This window comes from Microcaecilia unicolor, chromosome 13 (genome assembly GCF_901765095.1).
Source record: "Microcaecilia unicolor chromosome 13, aMicUni1.1, whole genome shotgun sequence".
Classification (NCBI taxonomy): domain Eukaryota; kingdom Metazoa; phylum Chordata; class Amphibia; order Gymnophiona; family Siphonopidae; genus Microcaecilia; species Microcaecilia unicolor.
The window spans coordinates 98,834,206-98,855,264 of record NC_044043.1 but is presented as its reverse complement, the minus strand read 5'-3'; the positions used below and the strand labels follow the sequence as shown (position 1 = coordinate 98,855,264).

Below are 21,059 nucleotides of genomic sequence, written 5' to 3'. Positions count from 1 at the left end.
GCTACTGGGCTACTGAGGATGTAGTTGCACAAGTGTTCATGTCTATTTGTGTATTTTCTTGTCAGATGGAGCGGTATGTCAAATACAATAAACAAATGATACAGTGTCTCTCAAAAAATATATATAGCGGGTGGCCTCCTGCATTCTCATTTTGTACTATCACAGGATTTTGTGATCAGCCACTGTCACACTTTCCTTGGGTTTGGGAGGGGAGGGGAAGGGTAATGACTTGAGGAACTGAAGGATATACAGTTTCAACACTGTATTCCTTCTCACCTTTTAAATGAAACAGGATAGCGTCAGCTATTGTCAGTACATAATCAGGAAAGGAGAGGAGAGGTCATTTGGACGGAACTATCGCTTTTCCTGACAAGGAGGAGGGTCCAAGAGAAAATCAGTGGAGTCCTCTTCTTCAAAGAACCCCTCCAAGAGAGGTCTGAGTCCATGCTTAGCCAGACGTCAAGACCTCAGTGACTGCTGGAATCCAGATGTCGGAGGAGCTTCCTTCCTGCTGCATTCAATACTGATATTGCCGAAAGACTCCGAAGCCTTTCAAGTTTCTGGTGCCGAAAGACCACCACTAAGCAGTGCATGAGTTCCAAGAATTAGCTGCACTATCACTATTTGCCTTGATGTCAATACTTATAGTGGAACATTGGGTGGAGCCTGATGGTGAGCAGAGGTAACAGGAAGTGAGGAAACATCTTCCTGGATCAACATGTGGCAATGTACTGCCAGACCATAACAGCAGCCAAAAAGAATTCGGGTTAATATTCAGCTGGCAGTGGTCAGTGTTTTTTAAACTTTGAATGTCACTGACTAAATTAGGCCTGGATATTCAGTGCCAGGCCTTGTGCAGGCAGCGGACCTGAATAGTCAGGGCTAATTGTTCCAGTGCTGGCTACTAGGAGCAGGAGTGGAGCACCAGGAATTGCAGGGGTGGGAAGACACAGCCTCTGTTTTTTGGGTTGTTGTTTTTTTGTTATGCAACCAGCACCCACATAAGCGGATGAATTTAGGACTCCTCAAAAGTTTATTTCTATTGTTTTTAGTTAAATTTGTACTTATCACATAAATTCTATGGAGCTCTCTGCATTTCTGGTACCAACATAACGTAATGTTGCAGCCCGCACGGGGTAGTACTGACATCCATGCGGCCCTCTGTGTATAAACGTTCCCAACTCCAGCTATATACTAGGATTCAATTTGTCATCTATAAGGTGATTCATTGATTGTATGCATCCTTATATTTGGTCATCTTATTATGATATTGTAAATTTTCTGTCAAGCTGTACACCATTTTCAGCAATTCTCTTCATAAACACGGTTAATAAATCCCAAACGACTAAGCAGAGGCTAAGAAGTATATTTACTCTGTAATAATTCTTTTAAATTGAAAGTCTCACCTAACTTGTAAACTCTCCATTGAGGATACTGGTGTTAATGGACCTCTGGTCTGTCCCAGTATGGAAATGCTTATGTTCTTATGTTCCAGGTGGGGGTGTGGCAAATTTAATTCTTTTTAAATTTTCGCAGAGAAGGGGAGTCAGGTAGGAGGGGAGGGAGATTGGGCTAATGACCAACTATAAATTAAAAAAAAAAAAAATTCACCATTCCTGTCAGTGCTTGAGCCAATCACAACGAGCTGCGGAAGTCATTTGCATGCTCATTGCTTGTATCATGCCACAGTTGCTTTGGAGTGACAGTTTGCAGTAAAGCCACACGTCAAAACTACTCTACAAGGCTTTCTGCAGCAGAATCTTAGTTTCTCAGCAAGAGAAATTTCCACAACTCTTAAATAGCCAGCTAATTCTGTTTGAATAACTTCCCTCTATAAAATCAATATTATTTTATTTCCACAGGTCTTAGAGCAGAAGTAGGGACGTTACTTATAACTAGACAAATTAGAAAGACAAATGAAAGGCAAGAATCCATGCACAAACCTTGCTTCAGTTCACTAGTCGCAGTGAAAGAGGTGCTGGCTGCAATATGTTCACTCTCCACAGCCCTATAAACCACAGGACCTGGCTCAGGGACCTGGCTGGAAAGCTGCTGGGATACGAAGTACAAAAACGGGTGATGAGTGTTTGGACATAAAAGCAATTAAGATGCAACAGAAGCTGATAAGAGGAGGAAAATAGAACAATGGCAGGAAACACAAAAAAGGACAGAGAATTCAGAAATCATGCAGACCAAACAAAGGAATTCAAAGTATATGAGAAGAGTACAAAGGAAGAAGGCACAAGGAGAAGGAAACCCAATTACTATGAAGAGAGGTGAAAACAATTGTGCTTATCTGGTTTCTTCCAAAACTTACCCCTTTATACATATGGCAAAAACTGGGTTCCAAGATATTTTATATCAGCAAAACAGTAGAAAGGGATACTTAGTGCTCAGGACCCTAATGAGGCTGACAGTGTTATTTGAATTCGAATAAAGACTTGTAAGAGCAAGTAAGCAAATTACTTGATGGAAAGCATGGTAACCAAACAACTTACTGATTACATAAACAAATTCTCAATACTACACGAATCACAATCAGGATTTCGCGCCAACCACAGCACCGAAACAGTACTAATTACTCTCTTAGCCAAATTCAAACAAGAAATTGCATTAGGCAAAAATCGTACTTCTCCTACAATTCGACATGTCTAGTGCGTTCGACATGGTAAACCATAATATACTACTAAGCATCCTAGAATACTTCGGAATTGGCAGAAGTGTACTTAGCTGGATCAAGGGTTTCCCTAACCACTAGAACATATCAAGTGAATTCAAACACATCCTCACCATGGAAAGCAGACTGTGGAGTACCCCAAGGATCACCACTCCTTTTCAACCTAATGATGACCCCACTAGCCAAGTCCTTATCCAATCAAGGCCTTAACCCCTTCATTTACGCAGACGATGTCACAATATACATCCCTTACAAACATGATCTAGCAGAAATCACCAATGAAATCAAACTCAGCCTAAACATCATGAACTCATGGGCGAACGCATTTCAACTAAAACTTAACACAGAAAAATAACGCATTGTCTCATCCCAATACAACACAAACAAACCCACCAACATAATCACCCCAGATCACAACCTCCCTATCTCAGACAGTCTAAAAATTCTCACAGTTACAACTGACCGTAATCTCACACTGGAGAGTCGTGAAAGTCACAACAAAGAAAATGTTCCAATCAATGTTGAAGCTCAAACGAGTAAAACCGTTTTTCCCAAGGGAAATATTTTGTAACTTGGTACAAACCATGGTACTAAGTCAGCTAGACTACTGCTATGGAATCTACGCGGGATGCAAAGAACAAATCCTAAAGAAACTTCAAACTGCTCAAAACACAGCAGCCAGGCTTATATCTGGAAAAACGAGATTCGAAAGTGCCAAACTCCTACGAGAAAAACTGGACTGGCTGCCAATCAAAGAACACAAATCTGCACCATGGTTCATAAAATCATCTACGGAGATGCCCCTGAATACATGACAGACCTCATAGACCTACCAACCAGAAACGCATCAAGATCTACACGAACTTACCTAAATCTCCACCACCCAAGCTGCAAAGGACTCAAATACAAATCAACTTATTCATCCAGCTTTTCCTATACAAGTACACAACTACGGAATGCATTATCAAGCACTGTGAAAACAACAAAACCACCTAAATTTCCAGAAATTACTAAAAACTTACCTGTTCAAAAAGGCATACCCTAACGATCCAATTCAAATGCCTTAACCCTGCAACACAACGAAACCAAAGCTTGTACTGGACATAACTTAACTCTTCCCCTTTATGATTCCCTAACGTATCTGCAACACATGAACTGTACTCTACTACAACATCACTCTGTATTTTTTCATACCGATATTGGCGATCGCCTGTATGATACTATATAAGCCACACGAACCTGCAAATAGGTGGGAAAATTGCCCTCCCCTTGTTCCTTCTCACCCAGTACTTCCTCGCCCTTAATTGTCTTGTCTGTATTTTTAGATTATAAGCTCTATTGAGCAGGGACTGTCTCTCTGTGTCAGTTGTTCAGCGCTGCGTGCGTCTGGTAGCGCTATACAAATGCTAATAATAATAAAATAAATAAAATTGAGAAGGCATGGGTGACTCTCCCCATGTGGTCACATCACTTCTTGAAGGCAATTTTCAAAACTCTTTTCTTAGGTGAAACAGTAACTTAATCCGTGCAAATACACTTGTATAAATTAACTCAGTCGGAATGTGAATTTCCTTGTCACGCTCACCAGACCAGTCCCAGACCTGTGGGGTTATGTCCGTCCGTCAACCAGCTGGGATGCAGACAGAGAACAAAGTCCTGAGAGCTAGAAGTGCATTGTATATCATCCTCAGTAGTGAATCATGCAGCCCCTGTGATCTGTGAGACTAGCTCTTGAACCCTGGTGAAGTGGATCCGAATTTACCTCAAGGGGCTTTAGGTTTTAGGAGCAGCCTAATAGTTAGTACAGTGAAATGAGAACCTGAGGAACCAAGCTCGATTTCCGCTGCAGCTCCTTTTGACTCTGAGCAAGCCAATTAACCTTCCATTGCTCCACTAAGAAAAGAGAAAGTACCTGTATATATATATACACATATAAACCACTTTGGCTGCACCATAAAAAGGCAGTATATCAAATCCATGACCTTTTAACCCCTTTAGATATAAAAAAAAAAAAAAAGAAAAAAGGAGGATTATCAATTTCAAAAGGGGGATTAACTCAGAGGAAACTGAGTACCCCCTTCCTACTAGGTGCAGTTCTTTCTAAACAATAAAAAAAACATCAGTTTGCCACTAAAAGCAACAAGGACAACAATTTTTCTCTCACTTTGAAAATGAGAACTGCAGCCCTGAAGAACCCTTGCAGAGCTCCCAGTGGAGAGAGAGATGATCCTATAGTGATACTGTTCTTTAAAAGAGAAGCGCTACCTGCAATAATGAGTAAGAGGCCGTCTTCGGAAGGAAAGATGAAAATGTTTTAATCATCACTCCGGCTTCTGTAAAACAGATGAAACTGTGATAATTGCTAAGGCCCTAGAAGCCGAGTATTTTGATTGTATTGGTACCCATATTGGATGGTATTAGAAAGCCTTCAAAGGCCTTTCACATCAGGCCATTCAGGCTCTTATATCTTTTTGAGTGGGATACTATCAAAAGGCAGGACTCAAGGTAGGCAGAGTCATGGTCGAAGCTCTACCCATTAATGCCAGAGGAGAAGAAAAACTTCAAATAGTTGAAGGTCAACACTATAGTAATGGCAGTTACACCAAGAGAACCACCATACCAGCGAAAGGTCACTCAGTATCGAACATCAAGCAGGATAGACATTTGAAGACAGTGCTAAAGAAAACATTTGATGTTTTGGCTCTGGGGCTCCAAGTTGAAATCTGCAGTTCCCGTTTTTAGAGTTTGCTTGAGCTGGCTTGAGCTGGGTCAAGGGCCTTCTCCTTTGAAGGATGAAGAATAGCCAGTGCAAGTAGTTTATCTGGAGGCATGCCCTCTATGACTTGATACGGACCTCTGTGAGAGGGATGGTGCTCTGAGCCAGGCATTTTTTATGGTTGCATAATTGGTCAGCTGATACAGTCTCCAAAACCTGGCTCAGTAGGCCAACCGAATTACGGTTTCAGTTACGGCACCAACTCAAAATCCTTTTTCTGCCTGGCTTTGGTTCGCTGAAAATTTATTCTAATTTTCGGCCATGTTTTTGGTTCCACTTAAAATGACTTTTCAGTGGAAGCCAAACAATTGTGCTTTGAACCATTTGTCTCCTGCCCACCCTCCACTCTCTCCCTCAAACAGGAGTTGCCCCTTCCCCCCAACCCTCAAAACCTATCTTACTATCCCTGGTAGGCTAGGGGTATAGTTGTGGCAGGAGTGATCCCAGTTAATCCTGCTCATTTGGACTTTGTTCTCAAAATGGCTGCCCTTATTAACATAGTAACATAGTAGATGACGGCAGAAAAAGACCTGCACGGTCCATCCAGTCTGCCCAAGAAGATAAATTCCTATGTGCTACTTTTTTATTTGTACTGTCCTCTTCAGGGCACAGACCGTATAAGTCTGGCCAGCCCTATCCCCGCCTCCCAACCACCAACCCCGCCTCCCAACCACCAGCTCTGACACAGACCGTATAAGTCTGCCCAGCACTATCCCCGCCTCCCAACTACCAACCCCGCCTCCCACCACCAGCTCTGGCACAGACCGTATAAGTCTGCCCAGCACTATCCCCGCCTCCCACCACCGGCTCTGGCACAGACCGTATAAGTCTGCCCAGCACTATCCCCGCCGCCCAACCACCAGCCCCGGCACAGACCGTATAAGTCTGCCCAGCACTAGTCCCGCTTTCCCTGACTACATCACTAGACCATCAGGGATTGTAAGGTAGTCCTGAGGGGAGTGGGGTGGCTATTCTTTGTATTCTTTTATTTGTGCTGGGATTGCAAGTAATGCATTTATGATTTTGCACAACAGTGCTCCAAATAAATGCTACGACACAGGACTAAAACTAAGACGTTTTGAGCTAGACCTGTTTTTATAATAAGGCACAAAAGGGTAACCTAAATGACCAGACGACCACTGGAGGGAATCAGCGGTGACCCCCCAATATCCCCCCCAGTGGTCACTGATCCCCTCCCACCCCCCACAAATGTGAATACAAATATGATTTAGCAACCTCTATGACAGCCTCAGATGTTAGAGCCAGGTCTATTAGAGTAGCATGCAGGTCCCTGGAGTAGTGTAGTGGTCAGTGCAGTGCACTATGGAGTGGGGTAATCTGGTCCGTATCTCCCTCTACCTGTCACATTTGTGGTGGAAACTGAGAGCCCTCCAAAACTCACCAGAAACCCACTGTACCCACATATAGGTGCCCCCTTCACCCATAAGTGCTATTGTGTACTGCTGTGGGCAGTGGGTTTTGGGGGGGGGGGGGGGGGGGGAGGTCAGCAGACAAGATAAGGGAGCAACAGTGAGATGTGTACCTGGGAGCATATTTTTGAAGTCGACTACAGTGCCCCATTTATCTCTTGGTATTTCTGGGAGACCAATCTACTACAAATGCTGGCCTCTCCTACATCCCAATGTCCTGATTTTCTACGTTTTTCACTTGGCCGTATTTTTGTTTAAATTTATTTCTGAAAATGGACCAAAAACCAAAACATCCAAAGCACAAAACTTTGCTAGAAACAGTATTTTCAAAAACAAAAGATAAAAAATGATGCAAATCCTCGGGGTAAACTGCGCAGAGTGGCAGTTACAATCTTCAAAGGCGGCAATACAACAAAGTGGCAGGAGTGGCTGTTGGGATTGGCTGAAGTGGAATGTGTTGGGGGAAGGGGGAACAACTAGCAGGGGGATGGGTGATTGAAACTGGAGGAGCAAAGATGGGAGAGGGGGCTGACAGATCAGAAAGACTGGTAGGAATGGGATGGATTGAAAGAAAGGGAGAATAATGAACACAAAATAGTTGACAGGGTTGAGGGATTAGAGGGGGGAGAGATTCATGGATACAGGTTAGGATGAAAGGTAGACTGCGTGAAGACAGGGGTAAGGAGACAGACAGGAAAGAAAGGTTAGATTAGTAAAGGGGGGGGGGGGGGGGAGAGGAAAACACTAATAAAGACTCAGGTCACAGCAATAGCTGAAGCAGTCACAAATCAAAGGCCTTGATTTAGTAAGATTTTTCCCCCTCCATAGACTTAAAAGAAAAACAGCCCTAGTAAACCAGAACTTAAGTTTCCAGATGATCTTGGAGGGAGAACCCAAGGATGCATCCCTCAACAGGATAATGGGAAGTTTCAAAAAGCTCTATGGTAGTCTCCTAAACTCAAGGAAACTGGGTTAAGGCCTGTACCGATTGCCTCTATTGGACCCAAAGCAAATGACAAAACATGTTTATCATTATACAACCATCTCAGACTCTATCTCATCACATACTCATCATCCCAACCATTCCTCCTCACCCCACTTATCTACCATACTTACTCTAGTCCTTCCACTTGCCATCAACATTCCAGCTCAAAAGTCCCCTTTAAAAACCATGAGAGTTTAGATCCTTGGTAGAAGTTACCAATTTTGAAACAGCGAGTGATGCTTACAGGAAATTGCATGCAATGAGATTCACATAAGTTCAACAAGCAGCTTGGCAGGGAAAGCACCTAGTATTTTTGCAGAACAGTCTCTCGATAAGTGTCCATGTTCTATGCATGTACAGGAATCTCGCTGCTGTACTCTTTCCTTTCCTGTACTCTCTCCTTTCCCCTGCAGTACTTGCTGACTCCACTGTACCCGTCTCCTTTCCTCTGCAGTGTTCGGATGCTGGCTCTACCTTCCTCTGGCAGCTTACTTGCCTTGCTTGGGAATCTCCTCCTTGCTAAAAGCCCCCACCTCCCCAGCTGACATCATAGGGGCTTCCCCCAGCCAATTGGCTGTCTGCTTGTTTCTCCACCCCTCAGTTCCCTACTCTTGGACAAGTTTTCCTATTGAAAAATGCAAGTAGAGTTTACCACAGCTGCAGACCTGTTGGAAAATTTTGCACATGGAATGCTCATTTTAATACTAATGAGCTCAGTAACACACTTGCATTGGATTATTGTTAGCAGCTACGGCAAACAGTTAAACATATGCATAACCCTTTTGTGCATTAGACACTAAATAAATGTTTGCTTTAGCCAGCTCCAAACGGGCTAAAGCAAATGCTGCAAGCACAGTAAGCTTTGTGCATTGGGTCCTCAGCTAGCATAAGTCTGTAAAAGTAACCAGGCTTTTGCCAATTTTCCAAATCATAAATCCCTCCCACTCTGATACTAAGATTTCCAAAGAGCTGAAGCAACCACAGAGAATGCCCTACTTCACATTCTTCAACCACACTACTGAAAAAACGGGACTACATATAGTCCCTCAGCGACTGAAAGCAGGGATTGACCCAATTAAAATAATTCAAGTCTTGAATGAAGGAAACTTGGCCAGTTAATGTCTTAAAAGAAAGAATAATCCTGTTTAGAAGGAATGGTTCCGTGGAATCTTAGCAAAGATTGGGTGGCGACACCGGTAATTGGAAACAAAACGGGAGCTGAGCAGACTTCTACGGTCTACGCCCTGATCGTGACTGAATAGATAGGGATGGGCTGGAGTGTTAATTTTAAGGGGCTTCGATATTAGCTTCAGAACTTAGTACAAGAACAGTACTGGGCAGATTTCTATGGTCTGTGCCCTGAGAAAGGCAAGGACAAATCAAACTCAGGTATAAAGTGTCACATACCATGTAAAATGAGTTTATCTTGTTGGGGAGACTGGATGGACCGTACAGTGTTTATCTGCCGTCATTTACTATGTAATAACCTTATGTTGGCCTCGGGAAGAAAAGGGGAACCTTTAAGAAATGGGAAGTCAATGAGATAGTATGGTTTAAACACCTGATGGAAGACAGGATGATATTAACCTTTCAAAAGTTCAAGGAGAAATGTGAACTCCCAACTGGAGACTTTCCACTGGTAATGCACATATTATATGGGTAAACAGGGATGAAAGGGTGAGATTGTAGAAGATTTCTGCTCAGGAACAATGGCTTGATGCTTTTAATTCTAAGACTCAGTCTGCTAATGTTAATGTTAAGATAAAATCTAAATCAAGCTACAGACTTAGCTATACTCAAGGACCTTTCTGCTCTAAAAATAAAATTGAACGGTGGAGAATACTGTACGAAATTCCAATTTAGAATTGATTGATTTTCCAAAATCAGAGGTACTGATACCACAGAAAAGGTTTAAGAAATACTTAACTGAACATTTGAAGGTTACATTGGAACATGAGCCTTCACCTCCCTTTTGGTGGCGGCTCCACAGAGGGATGACATAAAGGTGTCCGAAACAGATTCAGGAATTCCAGGGCATATCCCTAGTACACTATCTTCAAACATCCACTGGTCAAGGGTGATGTAAGCCCACATGGGGCAAAACTGGGAGAGCCTGCCTCCCCATCTGCACATCAGAGGGGCCCTCATTTGGGTCCCATATCAGGTGAGGCAGACGGTCCAGCATATGTTGCTGCTCGAACTCCCCCAAAGGGCATAACTTGAGTCTTGAGTGCTCCTAAAAGGCTTGTGGGATGCTCTCCATGTTGGAAATTGCCCCAGCCCTTCATTGTGAACCTATTTCCCTTCCTTCCCTCCCAAGGGGCCAGGATTGGGGCTGTTCTCCTTCTCCCAAAACAGCAACTGACCCTTAACACTCCCCAGACTCCAACAATATCACTTCAGAGACTCTAGAAGCTGCTGAATCCAGTGCAGGAGCGTGCAAGTCACACAGAACCTACTTACTAAGGCCTGGTCCCCTAGTGCTGAAGAGGTGAAGGCCTGCTTCAGGAGTTGCTCCACCTTCCTGTCGTGGACATCTTTCAGTGCAAAATCCCCTTCAAGTGGAATTATCATGTCACCAATATGAAGAATCTATCCCACCTCAGGGACCCAGAAAAACCTGTCAAACTCTTCTCAAAAGCCTGGTCCCTCAGAGAATGCTGTCAGGGGCCTCCCATTTGGCCAGCAACATCTTACCGTTTGAAAGTGGAAAGTCTTAGGAGGCCTACACAGACCCTCTAGAACAGGATTATCTAAAAGTGCCTCCAAGCAGACTGCGAGAAGATACAGAGCTTCAGCTGCCACATCAATGAGCTGAGCAAACTCTTTATGACGGAACAGCTGGACCATGGATGACTCCTTGGTAGTGGAGAGGTCTCCTAGATCTGGGGAAATACCCTCAGGTGAAGAGACCTCTTTACTCCTCCCCCCCCCAATAAGAACCCCAGAAGTGCTGGGGGGGGGGGGGGGGGGGCACAAACAGCCAGAAGTCCTGATCCGCACCAGAGCCATGGGCCCACAAGGGCTCTGACCATGCAGGACTGTGTGGCCATGGAGGCAACCCCATCTCATAGTGAGAAGCCCTCTCATCCTGGCCTTTCTGATACACACTGCACAATTATCTATCAGCAAGGGGAATAAAGTTAAAGGGTCAAATTCCAGTTTTCTGTTTTGCCCTGTAAGAGAGCATGGGGGAAGGGGTTTGGTATTTCCTCTCCTGCAACCTGGGACCACTGCTAGCAAACCTCATCAAGGTAAACCCTGTGGGCATGAGTTTGGGGCTGCGGAGGGTCCAAGCAACTTAGGGTTCAACTAGGGTAACGACTGTAGTCTAAACCCCAGGAGCAATGCTGGTCTAAGGACAATCTCAAGGGACACAGGCTGTGGACTACATTCCAAGAAGTCAGGCCTAAGCAAGAGACATACAACACCACACCAGACCAACCTACACCATCTGGTGGAGATAAAGAAATACTGAAGAATTCTAAGCTGCACCATCCCATACATTGGTGATGTCACTTGAATAGTTCAGTATCTCTACCTCCTTCTGCTGGTAGGAAGACTTAACCCATTGGTTTGGACTGGTCTAGCAGGATGAAAAGGACTAATCCATTTTCTAATTCTCAAAACATATTACAAAAATCTAACTCAACAGTACCTAGTACATTCTATCAAAACCTCATACACATATCAGTGTACTAAATAATTAGCCAGCCACCCATACCAGTAACATCCCCAATTCTAAACATACTACTGCCCAAGAACCCATAATAAACTTGAATATATGACACTCCATTAGAGGGAGACCTGGTTGAAGGAGGCTTTCCCTTTTAGACACCTCAGCATTCGCATGCCTTGGGAGTTGCAGTGGCTGTACTCCCTTAACTATGATAAGATAGTGCACCACATTCTGCGGGATCTGAAGAGGTGGAGAGGGCTGCTTTCTCGGTGGGGCCGCATTGCAGTCTTGAAAATGAATACATTACCTCAACTGTGTTCCTCGTACAGTGCTCCAGCATTTGCAAGCTCTCTTTTTTCAGTTTGTTTGGGACAGGAAACGACCAGGATTAGTGAGGCATGTTCTTTGCAGAGAGGGAGGGCAGTACCTAGTCTAGACTGGTACTGCATGGCTGTGCAGCTCCAATTGTTGCTCGACTGGGAGCTTAGGGAGTCTAAACCAGCAGTGATGTTAGAACAGTCCTATTTTTTGGACTGCCCGTTATATTTTTTTGATGGACCCCGCTTTGAAGAGAGCATAGCAGGTGGTGCCTTAGTATGCCGGGAGCGTATAGGCTTAATTAGATTTCGAGATGTTCTTGTTTGGGGGCAGATGATCCCTTTTGCAGATTACCATCTAGGGATTTTATTTCCCCTTACATGCAACTTCAACATTTTATAGCAGGGCAGGGTTGGATACACTGGGACCCCCGGAAAGTTGGTGTCTGGAAAATTTATGACTCTCGTTGGGGCCCATTTTAGTGATATATAAAATTTGTGAGGGGGTGGGCTCAGCTGAAATAAATTCATGCTTGCGTGGGAAGAGGATCTGGGTGTGCTTTTACTTTGAGAGGAAAACTATGTGTAGATGTTCAAGGGGGCTCAGTATGTATGCTGGTACAGGAAAATGCCTATAAAATTTTCACCAGGCGGTATTATACCCCTGACTGCTTAAAGCAGATGTTTTCTAATGTGTCTGATTTGTGCTGACATTGTGGGCTTTTGCCTGGCACCTTCTTAAATTATTTGATAGGACTGTACTTTGATTTCTACCTTCTGGTCTGGGGTCCTTCAGGTGTTATCTACAGCCTTAAGAGAGCACCTATGTCATACTCCTCAGGAATGTTTATTAGGTTTGCATAGAGCTGTTTGGTGGGAATGCAAATTGTTGCGTTTGGGCCTCAGGGCAGCTAAAAGCCTTACTGCACTATAGTGGAAGAGTACGGCAGTCCCTCCTTGAGGGATTCGACATAGCGCCTTAACCATTTGATGTCAATGGAACGTCTTACAGCTCAGCGCAAAGATTGTTATTTGCTTCATAAAAGAGACTGGGACATTATCCGTCTGGACTGGGGAGGGGGTGTGAGAAGCTCTTAAGTGTTCCTTGTGGCTGTGGAGCTGGGAGGAGGGGAGAGGACGTGTGGTTTTTGTTTTAAGGGTCTTGAAGGAACTGGACTCTCTGTATTGGAATGGTTGCTTGGGAGATGTTGAGGGGGGAGAGATCAGTGTGGGGGTGAGTAATTGGGTTACCTATAGCAGGAATGGTGGTTCTATATGGGGTGGGGGAGGTGTAGCGAAGTTTGTGTTATGCGGTTCTGTACTACTGTGTTTTCATTCCATTCTGTATAGGCTGCTGTGTACCTGTACTTTTCTTGAAAATAAACACACTTATTGAAAAAAAAAAAAAAAGAAAAAAATGAAGACATCTGGGGAAGTGAAATTACTCAAGAGAATAGACAGTGCATACCTGTAACCATCACCCCCCTCCACTCCAACCTTCTTACCTGAGGTGGGGTAGGTGTTGAGCTTGATCTCCCGATAGGTGGGGTAGGATTCCTGCTTCCTCCACCTCCAGACATGATTTCTTCTGTTATATCCTTGCCACCTTGGTTTGGATCCCGGATTCTAATCTACACAAATAATACGAACATAGGAAAAGGCAAATTCTTTTGAACAAGCAGTACCACACTTCCCATAGTAGTTATAGGGAGGGATAAATGCTTATCAAGGTATGTCCCTCTAACGCTAAATACGTATGTGTCCTACAGCTTCCAAGTCAAATCTACTGAATGTACTCATTAAAAATACTTTATGTCACAACAGTATGAAGACTGCTCAGAACAACAACTTGTGCTCTTCCTACTAATAAGCTTCACAGAGCACTTTCTAAATGCAGAACCATCCTCTATCAACACCTGTTAGACAATTTAGATTTAAGTCTGGCTATTTCTGGAGTCCCACTTATCTTCCTCTCAAGTCTATAAACTCCCAGTGTCCAAGGAACAGTGACTGATGATAAAAACTTAAGGATTATTCCCGATATTGCTACATGTTTGCTCTAACTAAAGGAGCAGTATTCAAACTCTGCCGGTGTCTCACATCAGTCAAGTCACAAAGGGAACTTTAACTCTACAATTTAACACACTGGCTGCTTTTCATTTCATGCATTTTTAAAGTGTTGTGAAAATCAGTCAAACTGAAGGATTTTACGGTTCATTCACAGATGCAATGTACCAAAGAGTTGTCATAGGCTCTCTTACCGTTTTCTTCTCTCTTTTAGCAGGTGGAGGCTGCTGTGGCGTAGGCACAATTATAGGCGTTGTTGGGTATACTGGTTGACTTGGGTAGAAAGGGGGACCTAGGAAATGAGCGTATATATTTAGACTGGCAGAAAATAAAACGTACACTCTCATGCAACTGCAATGGAACATGTACACATCGCCAACATTCATTCTCTTCAAGATCTGAGGTTCAGTTTAGTGATGCAATCTAATTTTCAACACTAAAACAATTTTTTGTATCAATGAGATACTAAGCACCCAGATATACAGTTTGAAGGAAAGATGTGTAAATTATTGTACAGTATTGCTCATCTACAGTCTGAAAGCTAGATTAACATTGTGAGGCATTTTAATGTGACCAAGCTTCCTGTATGTACTGTACTAGTAAGACATTAATTGTTGTACCTTCAACTTGCTATTTTAACATTTTTTTTCTTTCCAAGCAGAAGTTTTGACAAGTCAGGCATTTGGATTACTTAGTGTTGCCTTCCACATGCCCCTTTTACTGCTTTGAAGCCAGTGAACGTAGCACAAGAAATGGAAGAAAACATTGATCCATAAAGAAGGGGAGAAGGAAAGTGATTTGGGATTTAGCCTACACTTTTTTCAGTACTAGCTCAAGGCAAGTTACATTCAGGTTCAGTTAATTTGATATACTGCACAATATTCAAAGAGAAATCTAAGCGGTGTACACACTAAAAGATTTTTGTTTGGGGAGAGCAGAAGGAGAAGAGTACAATCAAAGAAAACAAGACAATCAAAAGAAAAAAAAAAAGGCCAGTGGGGAGAGAAAAGAATTACAAAATGAACAAAGGTAAGAGTATGGGAGGGAGAACAGAAAAGGGTGGTGCAGAAAGGAAATATGTTAGGGAGAAATAAGATGTTTGAAGTTGAGACTTGAATTTAGAAAACAAACATTCAAGCCTCAAATAAAGAGGGAGTGCATTCCAAAGATTTGGGCCAACTACGCTAAAACAGGAGTGTCTGGTGGTGTCTAAGAAAACCTTACCGAAGGACAGACTGTCAGAAGACCCTGAGCAGCACAACAGGGAACCAACAGACTTATGTGATGGCCGAGAATATGAAGTTTAAAAGCAATCCTATAAGGTATTGGGAGCATATCTTCTGAAATAAGGGATCATGTGATCAAATGTAAAGCTTAGCTGAAGCCTATGGATTTGAAAGACAGGCAAACCAGTTCCCTGTCCCCAGAGGGCTCACGATCTAAGTTTGTACCTCACACAATGACTTGTCCAAGATCACAAGGAGCTACAATGGGATATGACCGGGCTTCCCTGGTTCTCATCCCACTCCTTCAACTCCTACTAGTTCTGCTGGAAGGTTATTCCAAAACGATGGTGCTGATCCCTCATCAGTTTAAAATCCTTGAGAGAGGGACTAGTCAGCCTGTGATCTGCTGTAGGAGCAGAATTTGATCACACAATTCTGAAGAGATTTTGGACTCATATCACGCAAAATTTTAAACACAAATGTCAGTAATGTAAAAATTTTAGATCAGCGGGGAGCCAATGTACAGCAATCAATATATGTGTTGCCTTGTCCTATCATTTACCCTTAACAACCTTGGCTGAGGTGCTTTTTAACAACTGCAGCTGCCTAAGAACTTTCTTGAGACAGTTTGTGCTTCCTTTTTCAAGTTTGCCTCCCCAAGGTAAGCTCAAACTTGCCCAACCAGGCATAAAGTCCAAAATGATTTTTAAAAGCATATAGTAACATATGAACATGGTAGATGACGACAGATAAAGACCCGTATAATCCATCCAGTCTGCCCAACAAGATAAACACATAGCATAAGGTATGATGTGATACTACATATGTCTACCTGATCTTTAATTGTCCTTGCCATTTTCAGGACACAACCATAAAAATTCTGCCCGGCACTGACCTATCTATCCAGCCAGCCACGATCAGGGCACAGACTGCAGAAGTCTGCCCCAGCAGTGGCTTTGCTTCTCAGTTACTGGTGTTGCAATCTAATAACCACTAAGTTTGTTTGGTTCCACGCCTTCTATAAAGGATTCTTTTGTGTTTATCATACCATGCAAAACCTTCATGACAATCCCTAAGCTTTTTATTTGTCTGTAAACAGGGCTGTGAAGTTGCACTTATGGAGTCAGAAGCAATTTTGGGTGAAGTTGGACTCCGACTTCAGCTTCAAATAAAAAAAAAAAAAAACCTCATTATAATATGTAGCAAGTTTATCAATTTATACTCCTATATTTTTTGTCCTGTATCTAAAGTTAAATTCTAAAATTGTTACAGATGTTACCCTGGTGGTTACTGCTTTGCCATTGAGAGGCTATTCTCTGCTCTGAGAATAATTAGATCAGATTTGAGATATTCCAAGCAGGATCTGAGGACATTCTTCTTCTGAAGACAAATTCTTCAAAGATTTATTAAAAATACTAAGTAACAGCATACTGCATATTTTCATTTGATAGCGTTTTGTTCAGGTTCTTTTTTCCAAAACTTCATTACATAAATATCCTGTTTTGGTAATTAATCAAATTTCTGTTACATTTACTACAGGCAGTAGGAGTTACAGCTGGGGTCGGACAGCAGGAAAACAGAGGACCGAATCAAAGGTTCTTAGGATACCACTAATGAATATGCATGAGATATACGGGCACACCGGGGGGGGGGGGGGGGGGGCAGTAAATGCAAATATATTTCATGAATATTCAAGTTGTCCTCAAATTTGAGTGACTTGTGGCCCACTGGGATTGCAGTTGGACACCCCTAATGGATACTGTGGAAAAGAGGTGGGAACGAGGTGATAGACATTTAAATTCCTCCAGGATATAAATACAGGTGCATCTTTGTACAACAGAAAGGGGCAGATTCAGGGAGTAATCGAAGGAATTAACAGACTAGCAGATAGCACGGAGAAGATGGAAGGTACTAGCAAGTAGTATTCACCCAAGTATAACTTCCAAATCACCTAAGGAATTATTTAAGCAACTCTCTTGTAATTCTGCTGAACCACCACATGTACCCAGGTAATCATTTGGGGGTAATATTATAAAGCACTGTTTTAGGAAAATGTTATAAAATTACACAGGTGTATACACGGGTAAAAAGTACACACATGGAAACAGTGTTTACTTTCATGTGACATACATTCTCAGAGGTGGATCTGCAACACATGCATGGAGTATACACACATTTTCACCTGCCTTAAAGCAGGTATAGACTTGTGATAAAACAGCTGTGCACTGAGAATAACTCTCTTGTGCTTACCTAATTTACTTTCAAGTCCTGCTAGATCAGTCCCCAATCAGCTTTCAGTGACATCGTCACTGGCATAAGGAATGGTGCTCTGAAACTCACCAGTGTTACTATTGACAAAAGCAGATCTGAAGGAAATTTGAACATATTTTTAATATGTCATTAACCAAAATGTTATACTCACATGATGGACATTCCTTGAGGAATCACTAAGGGGCAGATGATCAAAACTCTGGTGCTATTCTGAATAGCACCAGAACAGCGTAGAAGACCACCACCCTATTGCTCAAAGTTAATGAGATGCAAATATAGGTGCGCTCATAGCTTTGAGTGTTAGGCTGTTTGGTGGAATTGTGCTTGGTGCATGAACAGAAAAATTCAGCTCCTGTGCACATGCGCCTGGTAAAACCCATTTATTTTCTAAATATAAAGCCTAAATATAAGCGGTTTTAATTTTTTTTTTCGGATACTTATACTTAGATGCACGTAACAGATGGCAAATGTGTGCTTTGGTTTTTGTTTTTTTGTTTTTTAAAGCATGGTTGCTTTAAATTTAGACGCAGGACAAGAATGCCAATATGTGCTTCATGTTCAGGTCTGCTGTTTCTTACAACCAGCGCTCAAGGGATTGCACAGGCTTCCTTCTGCTTCCAAAAGCAATTAAAAATGGTAAGTTTTGCAGAAAGAATCATATGAAAATCATGGGAAATCCTCTCTTCCAACACCTTAAGTCTGCTCAGACCTGGCGTTATTTCTTTTTACAGTGGTAAGGCACGTTTGTTTTGGGCGCTCTTTTCCGATCGCTGGGGAGGAATACAAAATGTGGAATGCACTCAACTTAAAAACAATCTTTGAACAAACTAACTTTCGTAAATCTCTGAAGACCTCTCTCTTCAACAAGGCTCACAACAATGATCAATACCTAAAACTGTACTTTCTCACTATATCTGTCTGCTTAATTCAATTATGACATCCATGTTTCTATGTAATACCAATTGTATCCTTCACCCTGGAATGGCGAATGCCATGACGGAACATTGTAAGCCACATTCTCTCTGTTTCCTCCAGTGGTTGTTGGGCTCTTACGTGCCGATGATCAAAAGCAGGCGCTAGATGCCACTTGTGCCGTATTAGCACCCGCATTTACCAGTACAAGATGATCAGAGGGGTTTAGAGCAGCAAACAACGATTGCGCCAGGCCTTAGCACAGATAGCATGCAAATGTAGTCAGGCTCATTTAAATGAGATTATTTTTATTTATTTATTTATTTGTTGCATTTGTATCCCACATTATCCCACCTCTTTGCAGGCTCAATGTAGCTTACAATTCATCATGGATACTGGAAGAAGAAGAGAATATACATTTGGTTTTACAGAGGGTTTTGGGTTACATGGTAGAGAAATACATGATAGTGTTAAAGCAAAAGACGATTTAAGACATTTCTGGATATATTAAAGATTATACAGTTACACATGCTGATCTTTGTGATATATCTTGTCGAAGAGATAGGTTTTCAGTAGTTTTCGGAAATTGGTCAGTTCATAGATCATTTTCAGGTTGCGTGGTAACGCGTTCCAGAGCTGCGTGCTCACATAGGAAAAGGTAGATGCGTGCATTAATTTGTATTTCAGACCTTTACACTTGGGAGGATGAAGATTAAGCTTGAAACATGCAAGAAAGAGGCAATACCAGTAACTGGGAAGCAAAGCCAGTTCTGGGCAGACTACTATGGTCTGCGCCCTGATCATGGCTAAGTACATTTGGATGGGTTGCAGCTGAGCATTTCAGGGGCTTTGATGACAACTTCAAGTGTTAGAACAAGGAACATGCTGGGCAGACTTCCAGGGTCCATGCCCTGAAAATGGCAAGGTCAAACCAAGATCAGGCATACATATGAAGTATCACATCAAACCTTATGTAATGAGTTTATCTTGTTGGGCAGACTGGATAGAACGTACAGGTGTTTATCTGCTGTCATCTACTAAGTTACTATACCCCAACTGAAGGAACAGATTGGTTCCTATTAGCAGTGATGCCACAAATGAAGTTATGTTTCCCGTATGAACCAATTCAATATATTCCATGAGGTAAGGCTGATGCACTTTTGAACAGAACTATAGGGTAGCAGCTAAGAAAATATCAAAACATTTTAAAATCACAGTACTTATTGAAATAATTTATACGTGTACAACTTTTTAAAAAATTTAACATTAATCAGAAGCCAGGTCAGTTTAAGTTAGATGGAAAAGTGCTGCTGTTTTTATTTAGTTAAATTTGATATCTTCTAACAGAGGAGACCCCTGAGATCAGAATTACAAACATATCTTGGAGATACCATCCAAGAGCTGTCAAATCTCTACACAAAGGAGTTTCTGTAAAGATGGCCAGTATCCACCCAGTAGAGGGCACCAGCTCTGCACAATTCAGTGAAAACACAGAACTCTTTCCAGATGGAAGGGGTTGCACGCTTTCTCTGTGACACATCTACTCTTAATATCTATGCGAACTTACTTTCAGTGCTGAAAAATCTAACAGGATAAGGTACTACATAGCCACACTAGCTGGGACGCACATGAGACAATTATGTAGTATTCACAAATAAAGATTTATATCACCTCTGATCCTCACAGGGCCTAGCCAAGTCTGCTTTTCTCTCTTAAAATGATGTCACAGTAGATAACTAACCACACATCTGAGTGACCCATTCAAATATCTGATATTACTACTACTACTATTTAGCATTTTTACAGCGCTACAAAGCGTACGCAGCGCTGCACAAACATAGAAAAAAGAAAGTCCCTGCTCAAAGAGCTTACAATCTAATAGACAAAAAAATAAAGCAAGCAAATCAATTAATGTGTAGAGGAAACCGGAGAGGAGGGTAGGTGGAGGCGAGTGGTTACAAGTCAAAAGCAATGTTAAAGAGGTGGGCTTTCAATCTAGGTTTAAATATGGTCAAGGATGGGGCAAGACGTAGGGGCTCAGGAAGTTTATTCCAGGCGTAGGGTGCAGCGAGACAGAAGGAGCAAAGTCTGGAGCTGGCAGTAGTGGAGAAGGGAACAGATAGCTCCTGTGTGTAATTTCATATATGGTCCCTACTTATTCACTCCCTCTGTCATGAAGACATGTTTAACCCCCACCCCCACCCCAATTAGTAGTCTGGCAATCCTTGCATGCAGAACCAAATTACAAAGAGCAAAAAGGAAAGTACTACAACATTACTTCAAACTCAAAGAGTGGACAGAGACTAGAATCCCTTTAATATTAAAAGACATTTATGAATCTTTTTTTCATGGTCCTTATGTATCCACAGTAAATTATCGCACATTTTCTCATAAGGGTGCCAACTGGACCCAGATTCACCTGACAGGGTTGATCCAGTCCTGGGTTTACCCCACTGCATGCAGGGACTTGTAGTCTTGCTTTTCGTAAGGAATAAAATGGATCAATTCTATTGGGTGAATTTGGACCAGTTGTCACCCCTATTTTTCTCAGTTTACGATTTAAAAATACTTGCTTATCATCAGACCCTGTATACTGGCATTAGGATGCCTCTATTTAAATTGTCACCAACACTAACAATGACTGTTTCATTGTTTGACAAAAAGCCATCTCAACTTCCTTATTCTCAATTTAGACAGTGGCAACATGAAAAACTATTTT

At 42.3% G+C, this 21,059-nt stretch overlaps 1 protein-coding gene across 10 annotated transcripts in view; it reads right to left on the bottom strand.

The window, feature by feature from the left end:
- Positions 1–21,059, bottom strand: part of EIF4G3 (eukaryotic translation initiation factor 4 gamma 3) — a 419,008-nt gene that overhangs the window by 149,333 nt on the left and 248,616 nt on the right. For 8 of the 10 annotated variants that reach the window (XM_030222062.1, XM_030222064.1, XM_030222065.1 and 5 more), the window contains 3 exons: positions 14,126–14,223; positions 13,370–13,495; positions 1,944–2,052 (listed from right to left, as the gene is read on the bottom strand). In XM_030222062.1, the coding sequence (XP_030077922.1) occupies positions 1,944–2,052; positions 13,370–13,495; positions 14,126–14,223 (333 nt within the window). The remainder of the gene's footprint in view (positions 1–1,943; positions 2,053–13,369; positions 13,496–14,125; positions 14,224–21,059) is intronic. The other 2 variants (XM_030222063.1, XM_030222072.1) reach the window with 1 other exon arrangement.